At 26.3% G+C, this 17,373-nt stretch overlaps 2 protein-coding genes across 4 annotated transcripts; both read left to right on the top strand.

Annotated features, from left to right (window-relative positions):
- Window positions 1–72: 72 nt before the first annotated feature.
- Window positions 73–3,065, top strand: LOC113550974 (beta-1,4-mannosyltransferase egh). The gene is made up of 4 exons (XM_026952952.1): window positions 73–752; window positions 936–1,316; window positions 1,402–1,832; window positions 1,927–3,065. Exons 2-4 carry the CDS (start codon window positions 938–940, stop codon window positions 2,497–2,499), a joined length of 1,383 nt encoding a protein of 460 aa, XP_026808753.1. The 5' UTR covers window positions 73–752; window positions 936–937; the 3' UTR covers window positions 2,500–3,065.
- Window positions 3,066–6,777: 3,712 nt separating this feature from the next.
- Window positions 6,778–17,300, top strand: LOC113553080 (phosphoribosylformylglycinamidine synthase). Of its 3 annotated transcripts, none has more exons than XM_026956223.1 (21): window positions 6,778–7,372; window positions 7,465–7,740; window positions 7,812–7,959; window positions 8,051–8,201; window positions 8,415–8,548; window positions 8,608–8,720; window positions 8,791–8,931; window positions 8,991–9,103; window positions 9,571–10,059; window positions 10,164–10,387; window positions 10,551–10,880; window positions 10,939–11,064; window positions 11,293–11,473; window positions 11,537–11,794; window positions 11,861–12,129; window positions 12,239–12,440; window positions 12,901–13,083; window positions 13,381–13,530; window positions 13,611–13,787; window positions 13,898–14,026; window positions 16,954–17,138. In XM_026956223.1, the coding sequence occupies exons 2-21, from the start codon at window positions 7,466–7,468 to the stop codon at window positions 17,136–17,138; spliced, it is 3,978 nt and encodes a 1,325-aa protein (XP_026812024.1). In that variant the 5' UTR covers window positions 6,778–7,372; window position 7,465. The 3 variants fall into 3 exon arrangements, with proteins under 3 accessions (XP_026812024.1, XP_026812023.1, XP_026812025.1); XM_026956222.1 differs by having other exon boundaries at window positions 6,779–7,372; window positions 7,459–7,740; XM_026956224.1 differs by lacking the exon at window positions 6,778–7,372 and having other exon boundaries at window positions 7,466–7,740; window positions 16,954–17,300.
- The last annotated feature ends 73 nt before the right edge of the window (window positions 17,301–17,373 follow it).

A 17,373-nucleotide genomic window follows, 5' to 3' on the forward strand; every position in this document is an offset into this window, starting at 1 on the left:
ATTTATTGTTAATTGTTATTTGGACACATCAATACATTTTTAATATTTTTTACGACACAATTATACTCGTGTGATAACATTTATTTTTAAAACACATTAAAAATTGCACATTTTAAAATTCAAATTAATTAATTATTTAAAATATCAGTCGTGTGATAAGAACGACAAGCACAGCATTCCTGAATAACCAACTCATGAAACCATAGAGAAATTACTCTATGGGAGTATGGAACCAACCGCTAATATTTTGATATCTATCTGACAAGTGACTGCGTAGTCTGTCGGTCGTACTACGGTAACCGAAACGTTGGTATTTGTTCATGGGCGGAACTCATCAAATAATCAAATACTATTATTTTCTTTAACACCTATGTATTATTTTTTTTTTACGGGATTTGTATTAGTTGATACTAACAATAAATAAATGTAATAATTATTTTACCTAATTTTTTTTTTTTTTTTGTAAATCATAGTGGGTAATTTGTAATTATACTAGTAATACCATTTCGCGTTTAAGATCTGTTTAGTGTTTAATATTATAATATACCTAGTGAAGTTTTATGTATTTAATTAAATCGATATTGTGTAGCTCATTATGTCTATAATAATAAAATTGTCAGTTGTGCTGTGATTAACAAAATCTCAACGTAAGAACTACCTATTTGAATTTCAGCAACATTTTTCTATATACTGAATTGGGTTACATCAAATATCTTACATTTTGAGATATTTTATTTCATAGATAAGTATAGGTAAGCTATAACTAATAATAATAATAATAATAATAATAATAATAATAATAATTGTTTTTTAGATTTATTCATTCAAGGCTAATTATAATATTATATTTCCTCTTATAAACATGTATTATTATATATTAGCCATAATGAAGACATAAAATTTAGTTAAATATAATTATTATTATCATTTTACAGCTATGTTAAGCAGTTGGACCAAACATTTACTTCATTGTACCTTATTGGTGTTTGTAATATCAGTATTTGAAATCTGGTCAGGAGGAGTTAAACTATCAGCAGATGTACAAAATACTTATAACTTTAATCCATGGGAACGCTATGGTTTTATTTGGTGCTTTATGTTGTATTTACTACGATGTTTGACCTTCTTACCATTACCACAAGTACTATTAAATTTTGGCGGTCTTACACTGTACAATGCTTTTCAAGACAAAGTTGTATTAAAAGGGTCACCTTTGTTGGCTCCATTTATATGCATACGTATAGTAACTAGAGGAGATTATCCTCAGTTAGTTAAAGCTAATGTTGCCCGTAATATGGCCCGATGTTTAGAAACTGGTAAAATTAAAATTTAAATATAAATTTTATTTTATTATTTAATATACAGTCTTAATAATATGATTGTTTTTTGTTTTTATTTTAGGATTGGAAAATTTCATTATTGAAGTAGTGACAGATAAAAGTGTTGGACTTCCTGTACATAGGCGTATAAGGGAGGTGGTTGTTCCAAAATCATATAAAACTAAGACTGGTGCACTTTTCAAATCAAGAGCTCTTCAATTTTGTTTAGAAGACAATGTAAATATTTTGGCAGATTGTGATTGGGTTGTACATTTAGATGAAGAAACCCTATTGACAGAAAACTCAATTAGAGGTGTATTAAATTTTGTCTTGGATGGTAAACATCAGTTTGGCCAGGGTCTTATAACATATGCAAATGAAGAAGTAGTTAATTGGTTCACAACCTTAGCAGATAGTTTCAGAGTAGCTGATGACATGGGTAAACTTCGACTTCAACTTTCAATGTTCCATAAGCCACTTCTTAGTTGGAAAGGATCATATGTTGTCACCCAAGTAACTATATTAATTTAAATTAATTTTCTCATTTGAGTTTGATACTGAATTTAAATTACTCGACTATTAAATAACAACTAATTTGTAATTTTAGTTGGGTGCAGAGCGTCACATTTCATTTGATAATGGTTTAGATGGATCAATAGCAGAAGATTGTTTTTTTGCCATGCGAGCTGCTAAAGAAGGCTATACATTCAATTTTGTTGAAGGAGAAATGTGGGAAAAATCACCATTTTCACTTTGGGACTTCATCCAACAACGTAAACGTTGGCTTCAAGGTATTTTATTAGTTGTCCATTCAGCGGCCATACCTTCAAAAACAAAAATTTGGTTAGCTTTATCATGTTATTCATGGGTAACTTTGCCGCTGTCTACTTCTAATTTAGTTTTAGCTAGATACTTTCCAATTCCATGTCCAGCAATCATGGATTTTGTTTGTGCATTTATAGCCGGAGTCAATATTTATATGTACATATTTGGTGTAGTGAAATCTTTTTCATTATATCGTTTTGGTGTTCTAAAATTTACATTATGCATTATAGGAGCACTGTGTACTATACCTTTTAACGTTATAATTGAAAATGTAGCAGTTATATGGGGCCTTTTTGGCAACAAGTACAAATTTTATGTTGTACATAAGGAAATCAAACCACTTGTCACTGTGTAATTAACTATCAGTAATGTGTTCATTTCCATTGGATCTGATTTTTTGGAGGGAAAGACTATCTTGCCATTAAAAATAAAGCAGATGGATAATAAGCAGATAGTATGTATCATTGACAACTATGGTTTATTATAATTTTTGAAATTTGAAATACTCAACACTTGGTTATTATAAATGCTCAAATCTTATTTAAAAAATGAATTTAAACTATTTATCAAAATAAGTAATGGTTTTTTTACATTTGAAGATCTGCTAATCAAATTGTGGTTTTGAAAATCCTTTATTATAAAATATTATGTTAAAAATTTCATGAAAACATTTTAAATAATTCAATACTACCATTGTTTTCTATTACAAAAATGCAAATAGCTAATTGATAAGTTTTTATTAAGCCTATGGATGCCATTGTATTTTTTTTTTTTTGTGAAGGCCAAGATCTCTGATTGTACCCTTAGTAAAGTTTGGCAAAACTAGTCATAACCTAGTTTTATATAAAAGTTTTAACTGTTTTAAGTTATGAGTATATTGTTTATGTTTATATAAGTAGTTAATTTTAAGGAACAAATGCACACAATCTAGTAACCACACCAACAAAATAGATTGATTACTATGATAAAATTTGACACTTATAAATAGCAAGATGTTTTTTAACACCTATCACTGTCTTTTATCTTTTTATTAGCAATACTCATCTCTAATTTTCTTTGGAAGTATAGTTGTGAATTAGTTTAAGTAAATCGATACTACTTAATATGAACAAATTTTTACAATTAATGCGATATTTAACAGTTTTGGTATGCTAGTCATATTAATCTCAGTTTATAAAATAAATTATAGTTTTCTACTAAACTTTTGTTGATTTTATAATTATCATTTTTTTTTTTTACCTACTATTGCTATTTCAAATATACATATATAATATAATTTATGTAAATATATAAATACTAAATTATAAGTTTTATAGGTATACTAATGTAATAATATAGAAATAATAAAAAAAAAAATGATGGCATAAGATAGTTCAATGAGCTTCAACTAAGTGTAATTAATAATACATAAATTATTGTTTAATTTTTTTTCATTTTGTTTATCCATGGGTATTGTAGGTGGGTTGTTATTGTTGTTGTATTTAAATTTAAATTTAGCAATAGTATTTTCATTACTTTATACTTAAAATTAAGTAGATTTTAATTGTACAAAAAAAATATGTTATAATTTACATGTTTTATTATGGTAGATTTGTACCAACATCTGTATTTACGCATTATATAGTATTTTGTAGATTAACATTGTGATCTGAATAACTTAACACTTAATAATTTAATTTTTCATACAAACACAAAGAGGTGACCCTCCATATCATTTTTGTTTACATTTAGCCATTCAGGTATAAAATCGTAATCATAATACATAAAAGCTTTTATTTACATATGTGTAAGTTTTCTTATATGCACCATTACAATTTATTTAAAGTATTATCTGTACGTGTATATTCAAATAAACTATATTTTTTTCATTAATATATAACAATTAAATTAACTAAAATGTTGTTTTTGTATAATAATGTAAATATTTTCTTAAGATTATAAAAAAATATTTATATTGACATTCAATTTAATGTGTATAAGTATTTTAGGCATATAATTGTATTGAAAGTATTTCGTATTTTTAATTTACTTTATTCTTATTTCTGACAAATTTGTTTAACAGTAACAATTTAGAGTTAACATACTTAAGTCTTAAAGGCAACCTTTTATTTAGTTTTGCCTGGAGTACTGGTTTTGAATTTAGCATTTCTGTGTAGAGATAAAGAGACTACCAATTTTATTGGATTTCAAGTGTTTTGTTTAGAGTTATTTAGAGTTATGTTTATACTTTGTAAATGTATTTCAGAGAGTGTTAATCATGTTATATTTCAGTTTTATAAAAAAGGATGTCTAAATTGGTGGTTGACCGAGGAAAAGGGTTAAGATTTTTCCTATTTAAATTTTACAAAAAAAACTGTTCCAGCTAAGTTAAATAAAATGAAAACTTTAAATTTAAAATGTTGTATATCTAAACACTGGATTTGATATCAAATAACTAGTTATCTTAAAATCATAAATAAACCAGCAATGTAGGTATAAAGTTATCTATAATAATTATAATATAAAAAGTCTTTAATTTCATATTTTTTTTTTTTTAAATTATAGTTACTAAAAAATACTTTTTTGTATAGATTTATGTATAGTGATTAATTTTTATTTTTATACTAGTTTATTAGATTACTACAATTATACCTACTTACACAAATTAAAATATGTGTAATACCTATTTCCGTCCTACATCTACATGCATGTCAAATGTTTTGAGTTTCACGTCAGGCATATTACTTTTTTATATTTATTTTAAAACATACAATCTATACAATTAACTAGCATACACAATAGTATAAATTATATTAAATTTTTTCATTTTAATAATACATTAAGTTACTGGACCAATTGGGGTAGAAACCCTCCACTAAAAACACTTCACAACTGGTCATTTAAATATATAATACAGTAAGAAATATTGGCATCCAACTGAATGTGCGAAAAAGTAATTGATTTTTATTTTTAGCATATATTTTAATAATTTATTTGAATGTTAAATTTTTATTATTTACTATGTTGTTAGTTTAAAGTGACAGGCACATACACAGGGAGGTGTTTTGGGTGTTTAAACACCCCCAAAAATATTTGGGTTTTTGTATGGTTATTTACTTTTTAAATTTTAATGTTAATTTTTTTATATCTATGTTTGTATTTAAAAAAGTATTGTAAGTATACCTAATTTTCAAAAAAAAATTTTGTATATTTATTAAAATAAGTTATACTTTTCAAAAACACCCCTCAAAACTTTTTTCTGCGTACATCCCTGTATATAGTTATAATTGTAATCCAATTATATAAAAATAACTTAATATGATTTAAATCTATTTTAGGTAAAGATAAACATTAAATAATTAACATTGTACTTAAATGAATAATACATATAAAAATATTGTCATGAATAAGAATTATAATCAAATTATATAAAACTCAATTAAATAATAAATGATTAAATATTTATATAAGTTATCAGCTAATAAAAATATTTTTAGGATATTAAAAGTAATATTACTAATTTAGTTTATCACCAATACTATATTATTAATTTAAGTCAATATATTGGGTATTGAATACACAATATAATATATTGTCTTTATTATATCTTAGTACTTATATGATTACATTCAACATTATATTATACTAAATAATATTTTATAAGTACATTTTTAGTTTAATTTCAACTATACTGCATATGAAACTAGTCCAAACTATAAAATTAATATACTAAAACTATACTTAATAAGTAAACATTTAATAATAAAATAAATAGTTCACATTTTTTTATTCATAAATTGTAATTTTTATTAATGTATTGACAGAATAATTAAATTAATCACTTACAAATATTTAAATAATTAAGATTTTTTTCAAATAACTTTTAAAATACATAAATTGACAGGGGTATATAGAGTTGTATGCCAAAAAAATTGCGTAAAATTAATTTATGTACCTATTACTTAATATTTACATTCAGTATTTGTTCATGAATATGTTCTCATTTTATTTGTAAGATTAAAAAGACTTTATTTTGATATTACAAATATATTCATAAATAACTTAAATTCTGTATAATTGTGCATACTATAATTCGTCATACTACATATAAATTAAACCTTTGAATCTTATCTGAAATCTGAATTAATAAACTGCTGCCAAGAATTTATTTTAAATTGTAATCTTTTGACCGTTGAACTGAAGAATCGATTAATACTTAATAGTGGTTCTATGCAATCTGTATTCCGGGATAACACTATAGTTAATGTTAATAGGTTAACAATACGTGTACAATAGCAAACGAAAATTAAAATAATAATCGAGAATTCAAGTTTTAAGGACTGTTGATTAAACAATATTTTAAAATTAAATACAAATATTTAGGTACAACCTATGTAATTTCATTAATAAATTAAATTAATAACTAATAATGATGTGTGTAGTGTAGTATATACGTATACGTGATAAAATTTATAATCTGAAGGTCTACATATTTTCCGAAAGTCGATAAGTATAGATAGTATAGTTATTAATATATAATATTTTATAGATATTCAATTGTTATGGTTGGGTACTTGGTTAGTATTTAGTACTTACTACTTAGTATTATAATAATTTTATATATTTATATGTAATCGAATGAGACAATTAAATAAAAATGCAGATATCGTAATTTTCAATAGAAATATTTAAAAATTAAAGGCAATGACCGCCGCTCGATGATTATTTTTGTTCAGTATTGTTAATCCCATTGTTTTCTACACTGTTCTGCAACCGTAGGTATCCTTGAATTTTTCCCGCCATCCAATTTTTTCGCTCCCGGCTTTCTTGTCGCTTTCCAAGATCTGTTTTACAACTAGTACTTTATTATAGTATCTACTGTCTGACCGGTGGCTACCGGCTGACTACAACTGTGTGGTTATCGAATCCCAATCAGTGTATCATCCTCCGACCTGAGACTACACATCACAGCATAGGTTTGCCATCGAAATATCTAATCGACTCACCTATCACCTTTCGCTACACGTGGACCTGTTGCACGTCGGCGAGTTGAGCGCACTGTTTTTCTTACGCACGTGTCTTACAGACTGTACAGACCTTAGCGAGAGCACATATTGGAAATCATTTTCAAAGTGGTCTTCAACCGGTATCATACATTCATACATTATGGGATTGATCGCTATTAATTGATTTTGGATAAACATTTAAAATCTTTCCGTAAAAGAACTATTATATTAAAATATTTACAGGTAAATTATTATGGATTTAAATATATGTTTGAACTTGTGTTATAATATTGCTTACTTTTAAACTGAATCAACTAATATTTGATTAGTTACAGAATGGCTATTATACAATATTTTCAAAGGATACAGAATCTACCAATTCGAGAATCGCATAAAATTTTGAGCCTCAAATCAATATTTAAAGATATATTAGACATTCAAATTGAACAATGTTTTTACATTGACATTGGAGAACATGATAATGTGTCCTCAGAAGAATTAAAGAAATTAGAATGGTTGTTAACGGATCCATTAAATCGTCATGGACTATCCAAGAGCAATTATTTAGATAAAAAAGATAATAATAGCATTTTGATTGAAGTTGGCCCAAGGTAGTATTTAACATACAAAATTTTCAATATTTATTACTTAAAATAGTGTTGATTGTATAATTAAATTTTAGATTGAATTTTTCAACGCCTTTTTCAAGCAATGTTTTATCCATTTGCAAATCAATCAACTTGAACTTTGTAAGACGTTTAGAAAAATCCACACGATATTTAATAACATTCACAAATAACCATTTATTAACAGTTGAAATGACTCAAGAGGTTTTTATTAGAGACTATACTATTATATATATTTTTTAAATGTTCAAATTTGTTTGTAATTAATTGGATTATTTATATTAACATTTTACAGTTAACTACTGCTTTATATGACAAAATGACTGAAATGGTTTATACATCTCCTTTGTTATCATTTAAAAGTCAAGACATTAAAGAAAGTTGGTATGAAGTTGATATACTGGGCAGAGGTGTTGAAGCTATGATTGAAGTCAATAAAAAACTTGGTTGGTTAATGTGAAAATTACATTTTAATTGATAGTGAAGTAATACTTGAATACTATTTTATATGGTAGTATTTATAATAATGCTGATATAAAGAGCTTCATTTTGATAATTATTGTTTACATTGTTAAAAATAATGTCATTTGTTGTATTTATTTGTTTTATAATTCATTCATATTATTCATTTAATTTAGTATTAATTAATGAAATTGTAGGTTTGGCATTTGATGAATGGGATATTGAAAATTATACTAATATGTTTTTAAAATCCAACCGGAATCCTACTACCGTAGAATGTTTTGATTTAGCTCAGTCAAACTCTGAGCACAGTCGTCATTGGTTTTTTAAGGTAGGTATGAAACATATTTTTTAATTTTTACAATAACCTATTAAATCGTTTTCTTATAGGGTGAATTAATTATAAACGGAGAACCAATAAATATTTCATTGTTAGACATGATTATTGAAACACAAAATTTTTCAAACCCTAATAATGTTATAAAGTTTAATGACAATAGCAGGTTTGTAATATCATTTACTGTGATTTGCCTAGTACAATGGCTTATTCATTTTTTTCTTTTAAATTTTCAGTGCTATTATTGGATTTAAAGTCAATCAAATTAAACCAACAAAATCAACTGGGCCCAGTCAATATATTTCTAAGTTATTAAATTTAAATTTAGTATTTACTGCTGAAACTCATAATTTTCCAACTGGAGTTGAACCATTTAGGTATTTTACCTAAAAGTTATTTAAGAAACAGTCAAATAATTTAAATATATTTTTTATAGTGGAGCGTCTACTGGAACAGGTGGAAGAATTAGAGATGTCCAGGCTGTAGGAAGAGGTGGAATTTGTATTGCTGCTACTGCAGCTTATTGCGTGGGCAATTTATTCATTCCTGGTATATTTTTGACTTTTTTATTATCTATTTTTTTTATTTGTTAATTATTATTTGACTGCTGATCAGAGGTGATTCAAGTATGAATTTTGGCTATAGTGATCTTTTACAAATGTTATGCAATTTGAAAATTCAACAGTCCAAAAAATGATTTTACATAAAATTAATTCCACTACTAACTATCTAAAGGGGAAATTGCCAAATCACCACCTGTTACTGTTCACCTCTGGTGGCATGATCATCAGAGTTGACAGGCAAATTTAATGATTAAATGTACATAGTTTAATTATTATAAGAGTTATTATTGGTATTCATGAAATTATATTTATTATGGCTTATAAAATGTATGATTTTGTTATTATTATTTATGTATTAAAAATTAAAACTATATCAATCATAACTAATAGTTCATTAATCATTATAAAACCATTTTTAATTGATCAAAATGATATGTGCTAATTCTATTCTAGGTTATGACTTGCCATGGGAAGACAAATCATTCAACTATCCCCAAAATTTTGCCAGTCCACTTAAAATACTTATTGAAGCTTCTAATGGTGCTTCAGATTATGGAAACAAGTTTGGTGAACCTGTTATTAGTGGTTTTGTTCGCTCATTTGGTATGATGGCGAATAATGAACGTCGCGAGTGGATCAAACCTATTATGTTTACTGGTGGACTTGGCACAATGCTGGCTGAGTTTACTACTAAACTTACACCATATGAAGGATTACAAGTGGTGAAAATTGGAGGACCCGTTTATAGAATTGGTTTAGGTGGCAGTTCAGCAAGTTCATTCCAAGTTCAGGGAGTAAACAAGACTAGTTTAGAATTTGATGCTGTCCAAAGAGGTGATCCAGAAATGGAACAGAAAATGAATAGAGTTGTTAGAGCTTGTATTGAAAATCCCGGTTATAATCCTATATTAAGTATTCATGATCAAGGGGCTGGTGGAAATGGTAAATATTAAATTATAATAATATTTAACATTACTTTTAATTGTACCTTGGCATCATAATATTGTTAATTATATTAGATTTTACAATGTAAGATTTATTTTTAGGAAATGTATTAAAAGAAATAGTAGAACCAGCTGGTGCTATAATTTATGCAAATAAATTTGAACTTGGTGATCCTACAATTAATGCATTAGAACTTTGGGGAGCTGAGTATCAAGAAAATAATGCTATTCTTTGTGACGAAAAAGATTTAGAATTGTTAAATAAAATTTCTTTAAGAGAAAGATGCCCAGTTTTACCTGTTGGTGTTGTTACTAACGATGGAAAGGTATATTATTTTTACTTTAAAGCATGTAAGATTATGTAATTATTTTTGTATACAATCTCATAGGGATGAATATTTTTGTAATTATTTTATATCTATGTAGGTACCTCTGATAACTAAAAGGTACATTTCAAAATTAATTATAATTTTTTTGGAATTGTTGTAGGTCATTTTAACTGAAGATGATAATCCTATTTCTGAAAATGGAAAATATCCTGTAAACTTAGATCTAGATATGATTTTGACTAAAGTGCCACGTAAAGTTTTCAAACAGTCATGGCAACCAAAAGACAATGTACCCATTATTTTACCTAATCTAACAGTTATTGAAGCATTGAACAGAGTGTTAAGACTTCCATCTGTAGGTAGTAAAAGATATTTGACAAACAAAGTTGATCGTTCTGTAACAGGTCAAATAGCTCAACAACAATGTGTTGGCCCATTACATACTCCTCTTAGTGATGTCGCGGTTACTGTTGTTTCATTATTTGATACAGTAAGATAACAAATAATCTACCCGCTATTATTACTATAAATTTTATATACATTTATAGGTCGGAATTGCAACTTCCATTGGTGAACAACCTATTAAAGGTTTACTTAATGCAGGTATTGGAGCTAGAATGGCGGTAGCCGAGTCATTGACGAATTTAGTGTTTGCTCCTATATCATGTTTAGAAGTATAAAATATTTATATACTACATATAGACAGAGGCGTTCTCATGATTTTTCATTGGGCATGGGATATGAAAATATATTTTATGTTTATATATTATTACTAAATTAAACAGTAAACTTTATATTATCTTAAAAAAAACTCATGGGGATCTTTACAACCCCCCCCCCTGAGAACGTTCTAACATATAGATATTGAAAATGAAAATTAATTAATTTTTTTATCATTCCAGGATGTTAAATGTAGTGGTAATTGGATGTGGCCTGCAAAATTGCCTGGTGAAGGTGCAGAAATGTTTTATGCTTGTAAAGCTATGTGTGAAGTAATGAAACAACTTGGAATAGCTATTGATGGTGGTAAAGACTCTTTGAGCATGGCGGCTAAAGTTGGCGAGGAAAACATCAAAGCACCTGGTATCTAGTTTACATTATTTATTATAATTTAATATTGTAAATTATTTATAAACTGTATAATAGGCTCTATAGTTATCTCAACCTACGTTCAATGTGAAGATGTAAGATTAGTGATCACTCCTGATCTTAAAGGACCAAGACAAAGTCATAGAAATGAAGATGCTAGTTACCTCCTATTTGTAGACTTGTCTGGTGGTCAACGACGACTAGGTGGTTCAGCTTTAGCCCAATGTTTTGGACAATTAGGCACTAATGCGCCAGATTTAGATGATCCAAGCATGTTGAAAAAAGCATTTAAATCTATTCAAAAACTTATCAAAAGTAAAAAATAAGTTCCTAATTATTTATAAAAAAGTAAATTCTATTATTTAATTTAAATTGTTTCAGACCAAAAATTATTATCTGGTCATGATATAAGTGATGGTGGGTTAATAACATGTCTCCTAGAAATGGCTTTTGGTGGATACTGTGGATTCAATGTGGATTTGAATAAAATTAAAGATATATCTAGTGGAAATATTATAGATATATTATTTGCTGAAGAATGTGGTTGGGTTTTAGAAGTAGACACAAAAAATGTCGATGAAGTACTTATGGAAATAAATGTACCAATATATGTTATTGGTCGCACATCAACATATGGTAACAAATCTCGTGTATGTTATTAGAATATTTTATTTTGTACAATAAATAAAAAAATGATAATTATTTGATAGTTGTATGATAAAATTATTAATTATTTTTCTATTTTATTTTTTTTTTTAGATTGTAATAGAAAAATCAGGGGAAACTATACTTGATGTTAAACTAACTGAAGTGTTCAAAATGTGGGAAAGAACAAGTTATGAAATCGAAAAAATCCAGTCAAATGTTATTACAGCTGCAGAAGAATTTAATTCTTTAGAAAACCGTTTAGGACCGGTTTATTCTTGTAATTTTGAATTAAATAATCCATTAGCTGTGCTAGGTATGAAGAATACTTTATATATTCAACTAAATATGCATAACATAATCATAGTTTATGGCTTACAGTAACCTATTATGAGATATGTTTAAATGTTGAGCAACACTATAATAATATAGTCTTTCTAATCAATAGTCCTCAATTTAATTACAAATACTCCTTGGTAGCAACTATACTTAAACCATACTTCACCTAAGCTCTTAAATCTTAAAAACTGCTTTTCCTTCTTACTGCTATAAAAATCACTATTTATTTCAAATATTGTGTTCATTCATTTTCCATATAATTCATACTGTACCCTTGGAGTAGCATTTATGAATTGCTCCTTCCCAGTTTTTAGTTGTAACTATTATCAAATTTACTTTTTATGTTTCACATTTTGTATTATCGTAATTCGTAATACATATTTATTATAAACGAAAAAGAAGATGCTTATTAATGAAATGCTTAAATTTGTATTTAGATGTACCTTTGAAAGTGGCAGTTATCAGAGAAGAAGGAACAAATGGTGACAGAGAAATGAGTGTGGCTTTGTTTAAGGCTGGTTTTGAAGTATGGGATATAACTGTCCAAGATCTTTTAAACGAAGCAGTTAACATTGATCAATTTAGAGGTTTAATTTTCCCTGGAGGGTTTAGTTATGGAGGTATGATATTCGAAAACACATTCATTGCGTAAACAAATATTTGTACCATTAAAGGTTTGTTTGCTTCCACGATTAATGTATATTTACGTTTCAATAATATATATTTTTTATTAGTAATTACATAGCCATCATTAAGTAATGAGTATTTTCTATCCATCACTGTCATTAAATATGTATTTATTAGTTGTACCACAATTTATTTTTAGTAGAACTGGGAAACAAACATACAAACTGTATACGCAGTAAATGTGTTAATATTAAATAAGTACTTAGTATCATAATTTTTTACCTATTTAGATGTATTGGGTTCAGCCAAAGGATGGGCTGCAAGTTTAGCATTCCATCCCAATGTTAAAAAGAGTTTAGAAACTTTCATGTCTAAAAAGAATACATTCAGTTTAGGAGTATGTAATGGTTGTCAACTAATGTGTAATCTTGGATTAGTTGGTAAATATTTATTTAATTTTTCTATTTTATATAAATAATTTAAAACTTTACATCTAGTTTTATATAAACATTAATTTTAGGTGAAATTAATGAAAGTAATTCATTAAATATTGATGATCCTCCTGTAATAATGTGTCATAACAAGTCAGGAAGATATGAAAGTCGCTTTAGTACGGTTAAAATAAATCCTTCAAAGGCTATTATGTTTAAAAACATGGATGAAAGTATACTTGGAGTATGGATTGCTCATGCTGAAGGTAATTAATTTTAAAAAAATGTAATACAAAAATATACATGATTAATTTTACAATCATAACACTTATATTTTCATTAACCTAAATAATTTAATAATTTAATTATATTTTAGGTCGTTTTGAATTCCGAAATTCAGATGTCAAAAGTGCTCTTGTTTCTAATAATTGCATTCCCATTACATTTGTCGATGATCAAAATATGCCAACTGAAAATTATCCAATGAATCCTAATGGTTCTCAAGGTAAGTGATAAAATTTTAATTTAATTTTGTATTATTTATCTTATGGTCTACAGTAAAACATTTGAAAATACTTAAAATTTGTTCAAGTTAAGAAACATTTGTCAATAACTAGTGTTTTTGTTGGTCAATGTCAGAAAACATCCATTATTTCTTACCATTAAGTCAACCATTCATACACCATACACCTGCTATGTAGTTTAGCACACTAGTCAGTTACCAGCTGTGTTTCTTAACTTAAATAAAGTATAAGCTTTTGCTCTTATTCCTAGCTCTATGTACTAGAAAACCTATATACTTTCATAATTTTGAAAAATTCATGAGACGTTTACTTTACTAGGAGATTTGTATACCACAATAGCTTATTTATAGATACTTTACAGTATTACACATAGATAAAAATGGGAATAAATGTTTTATTCACATAATTTTAATTAATTTACAAAAAGTTAGCATTTTTTTTTTTTTTTTTTGAATTAAATTTAAATATTTAATGTTTATTTATATAATACCTATATTATGATTAATATTTAAAAATTTTAAAAATCCTGATTTGCATTTTATTTTTTATTTTTATGATCATGTAAAATTTTAACCATGATGAAATCAATTATTTTGATGAATACAATTATAAGCTATTGTTTACTGTTCATAATTATCCACATATTAACTATTAAAATTTTAAATTGTAATCCAAGGCCGATATCAATATATAAAAAAATATATTGTTATGTTTTAATTTAATTAATTTCAAAAACCACAATTTGTCATTTAACTCATAAACAACAAAAAATATTATGAAAACATAAAATATTGTTTATTTAGTATGGTAACTTGTGTATTTAAAAAAAATGTCTGTCTGGAAGCCGTCATAAGTGTTTTTTCCAAATATATTTTAAAAATATAAACTTAAATATATGAAATATATTACTACTGCAAACTCATTAAATTGCAAATAGAAAAATACACGGGAAATCGCTCTGCTGTATAATAGGCGTTGAATGTACCTTGTCATTGAATAGATCATAATGATGGATGCATTAAATTTGAATTCAATCATAAACGATGATACAATAATTCTAAGTGGATACAGTCAGTCATCTTATATTTCTAAAAATATTTTATTATTTATTTATATTAGTAATTAATTTTTTTATTAGTAATATGATAGGTTAAGCTAATATTTTCAAACACAGATTGTATTATATATAATTGTTATGTTTCATAAAAAATTAATAGCTTGATTACATATAAGTCAATAGGTACATTAGAATAATGTGCAGTGGCGTACTCATAGGGAAGAGATCAGGGTGTCTATCCCCCCTTTGGTTTTTTTTTGTAATGATTTATTATCTATATGAAAAAAAATTAGGTTCTATGACAAGTCAAAAATGAATATCTCCCCCTTTCAAAAAAGCTGAGCACGCCACTGATAATGTGAATGGGTGTAATAAATATTGAATTTAATTATTTTGAAAATGTTATTATGTGTATATTTAATAAGTAATAATATATGCAGCGACAAAAAGTTTTATGTTTTTACAAATAATAGTTTATATTTAAATCTTGAATTAAAATTGTTATTCTTCATTCAAATATTAAATTTTTTTTAAATTTAAATTTGAAATTTTTATAAAAAAAAATAGTACAAGTGTAATTTCAAGATTTTTACTTTTTTACGAAAAACCTTTGATTATATTTTCAATCCTTTGCTATTAGGATTTAATATTTAAATTATTTTTACTTAAAAAAAATAATTGCAAATTTTTAATTATTTTATGATTTCAATAAAATAATCAAAATTGTGTGAAGATAAATTGTTATTTTTAAGAATATAAAGTATATAATATATATCACAGTGGCGGATCCAGGGGGGCGATCGCCATCCCCCCGTTCTCTCAAAATAAAATAGTTTGAAGTCTCTGATTATAGTTTTTAACGTAATTATACTTCAAGGGTAACAAAATTATAGTAATGTATTTTTTAATTACTATTATTATAAAAAATATTTTTTTTGTTCTGTACGAGAGTGGAAAGTAACATGTATATGTACCTAAATAAATACTTTATCAAAATTAATGTGTGACTTTTAAAAATCTCTCCCCCCCTGTTATCTTAGTCTGGATCCGCCCCTGATATATCACTACTATACAATCACTCATCAAAAACTTAATATTATTGTTTACATTGAGTTTTTTAAAAAAAAGTTATGAGAAATCATAAATTAAAAATTAAATATCTAAATAATTACAAATGTATAATTAATTATACCACAAAAAGAACCAAAATCTTTTGAAAATCATATCATGGTATTATATCAGTATAAATATTTGGTGAAAATTTTATTAAAAATCTAGTTATTTATATTTGAATGACAAAAAAATTAAAATGTCCGAAAACTGGTGGTTTTTTTAATTTTGTCCGATTATTTTGAAAATTGCTCAAATGTTTTTAATTATGATGTATTGACATCCTACCAAACTGTTAATGTACTATCTAAATTTAATTTACTACCAGAAATTATCCTTAAAGTTGAAGTAGCTACATACTGCTCCAAAGGACGATATGCAGAAAAAAAATATATAAGCTCCTGGATAATATATACGTAATTGTACTATCTACATTACTAAAATTCGTATCTGTAAAATATATTATCACTGTAGATGTAGAATGTAGAAATTTATTATAATTTGTAAAATACATTTTTTTTTTTTTATATAAATATACACTACAACTATAACATATCGTATTATATTTTAACTTTTTCTAAAAAAAAAAAAATATTTATTGTGAAATCTATTTAAAAAAGGCTATTTTAAACGTCTTTTTTCTATTCCCTAGTATAATGCGTCGTCTTTACAAGATATTGATAATTTCAATGATTTTTGGTCTGGCATTTGGTTATTGTACTCATCTATATTATTTTACAGATGGCATAGCTGGTATATGTTCATTTGACGGCAGACATTTAGCGTTAATGCCGCATCCAGAACGAAGTGTATTCATGTGGCAGTGGCCGTACACGTACGGGTTGGCAGAAAGGCTTAAAGATCACAATAGTGCCCCTTGGATGCAGATGTTTTACAACGCATATGAATGGTGTTCCCATAATTAGTTGAACAAAACATTTATGGGTTTTGGGTTTACCTTTTTGCTGTTGAAATTTTTTTTTTGTAACCCCATTAGAGCGTCATACATAACAATATAGATTGTTATAAATACAAATAAATGAATACACGTATAATAAATTCCTATGCATGTTATTATTATGAATAAAAAAATCTGATAAAAATGTGTTTTTGTTTTTTACGACCTTTACGCATCATCACGCATTGTCATAGGCTTTTCTT

The sequence above is a fragment of the Rhopalosiphum maidis genome, chromosome 2 (assembly GCF_003676215.2).
Source record: "Rhopalosiphum maidis isolate BTI-1 chromosome 2, ASM367621v3, whole genome shotgun sequence".
In the NCBI taxonomy this organism is placed as follows: domain Eukaryota; kingdom Metazoa; phylum Arthropoda; class Insecta; order Hemiptera; family Aphididae; genus Rhopalosiphum; species Rhopalosiphum maidis.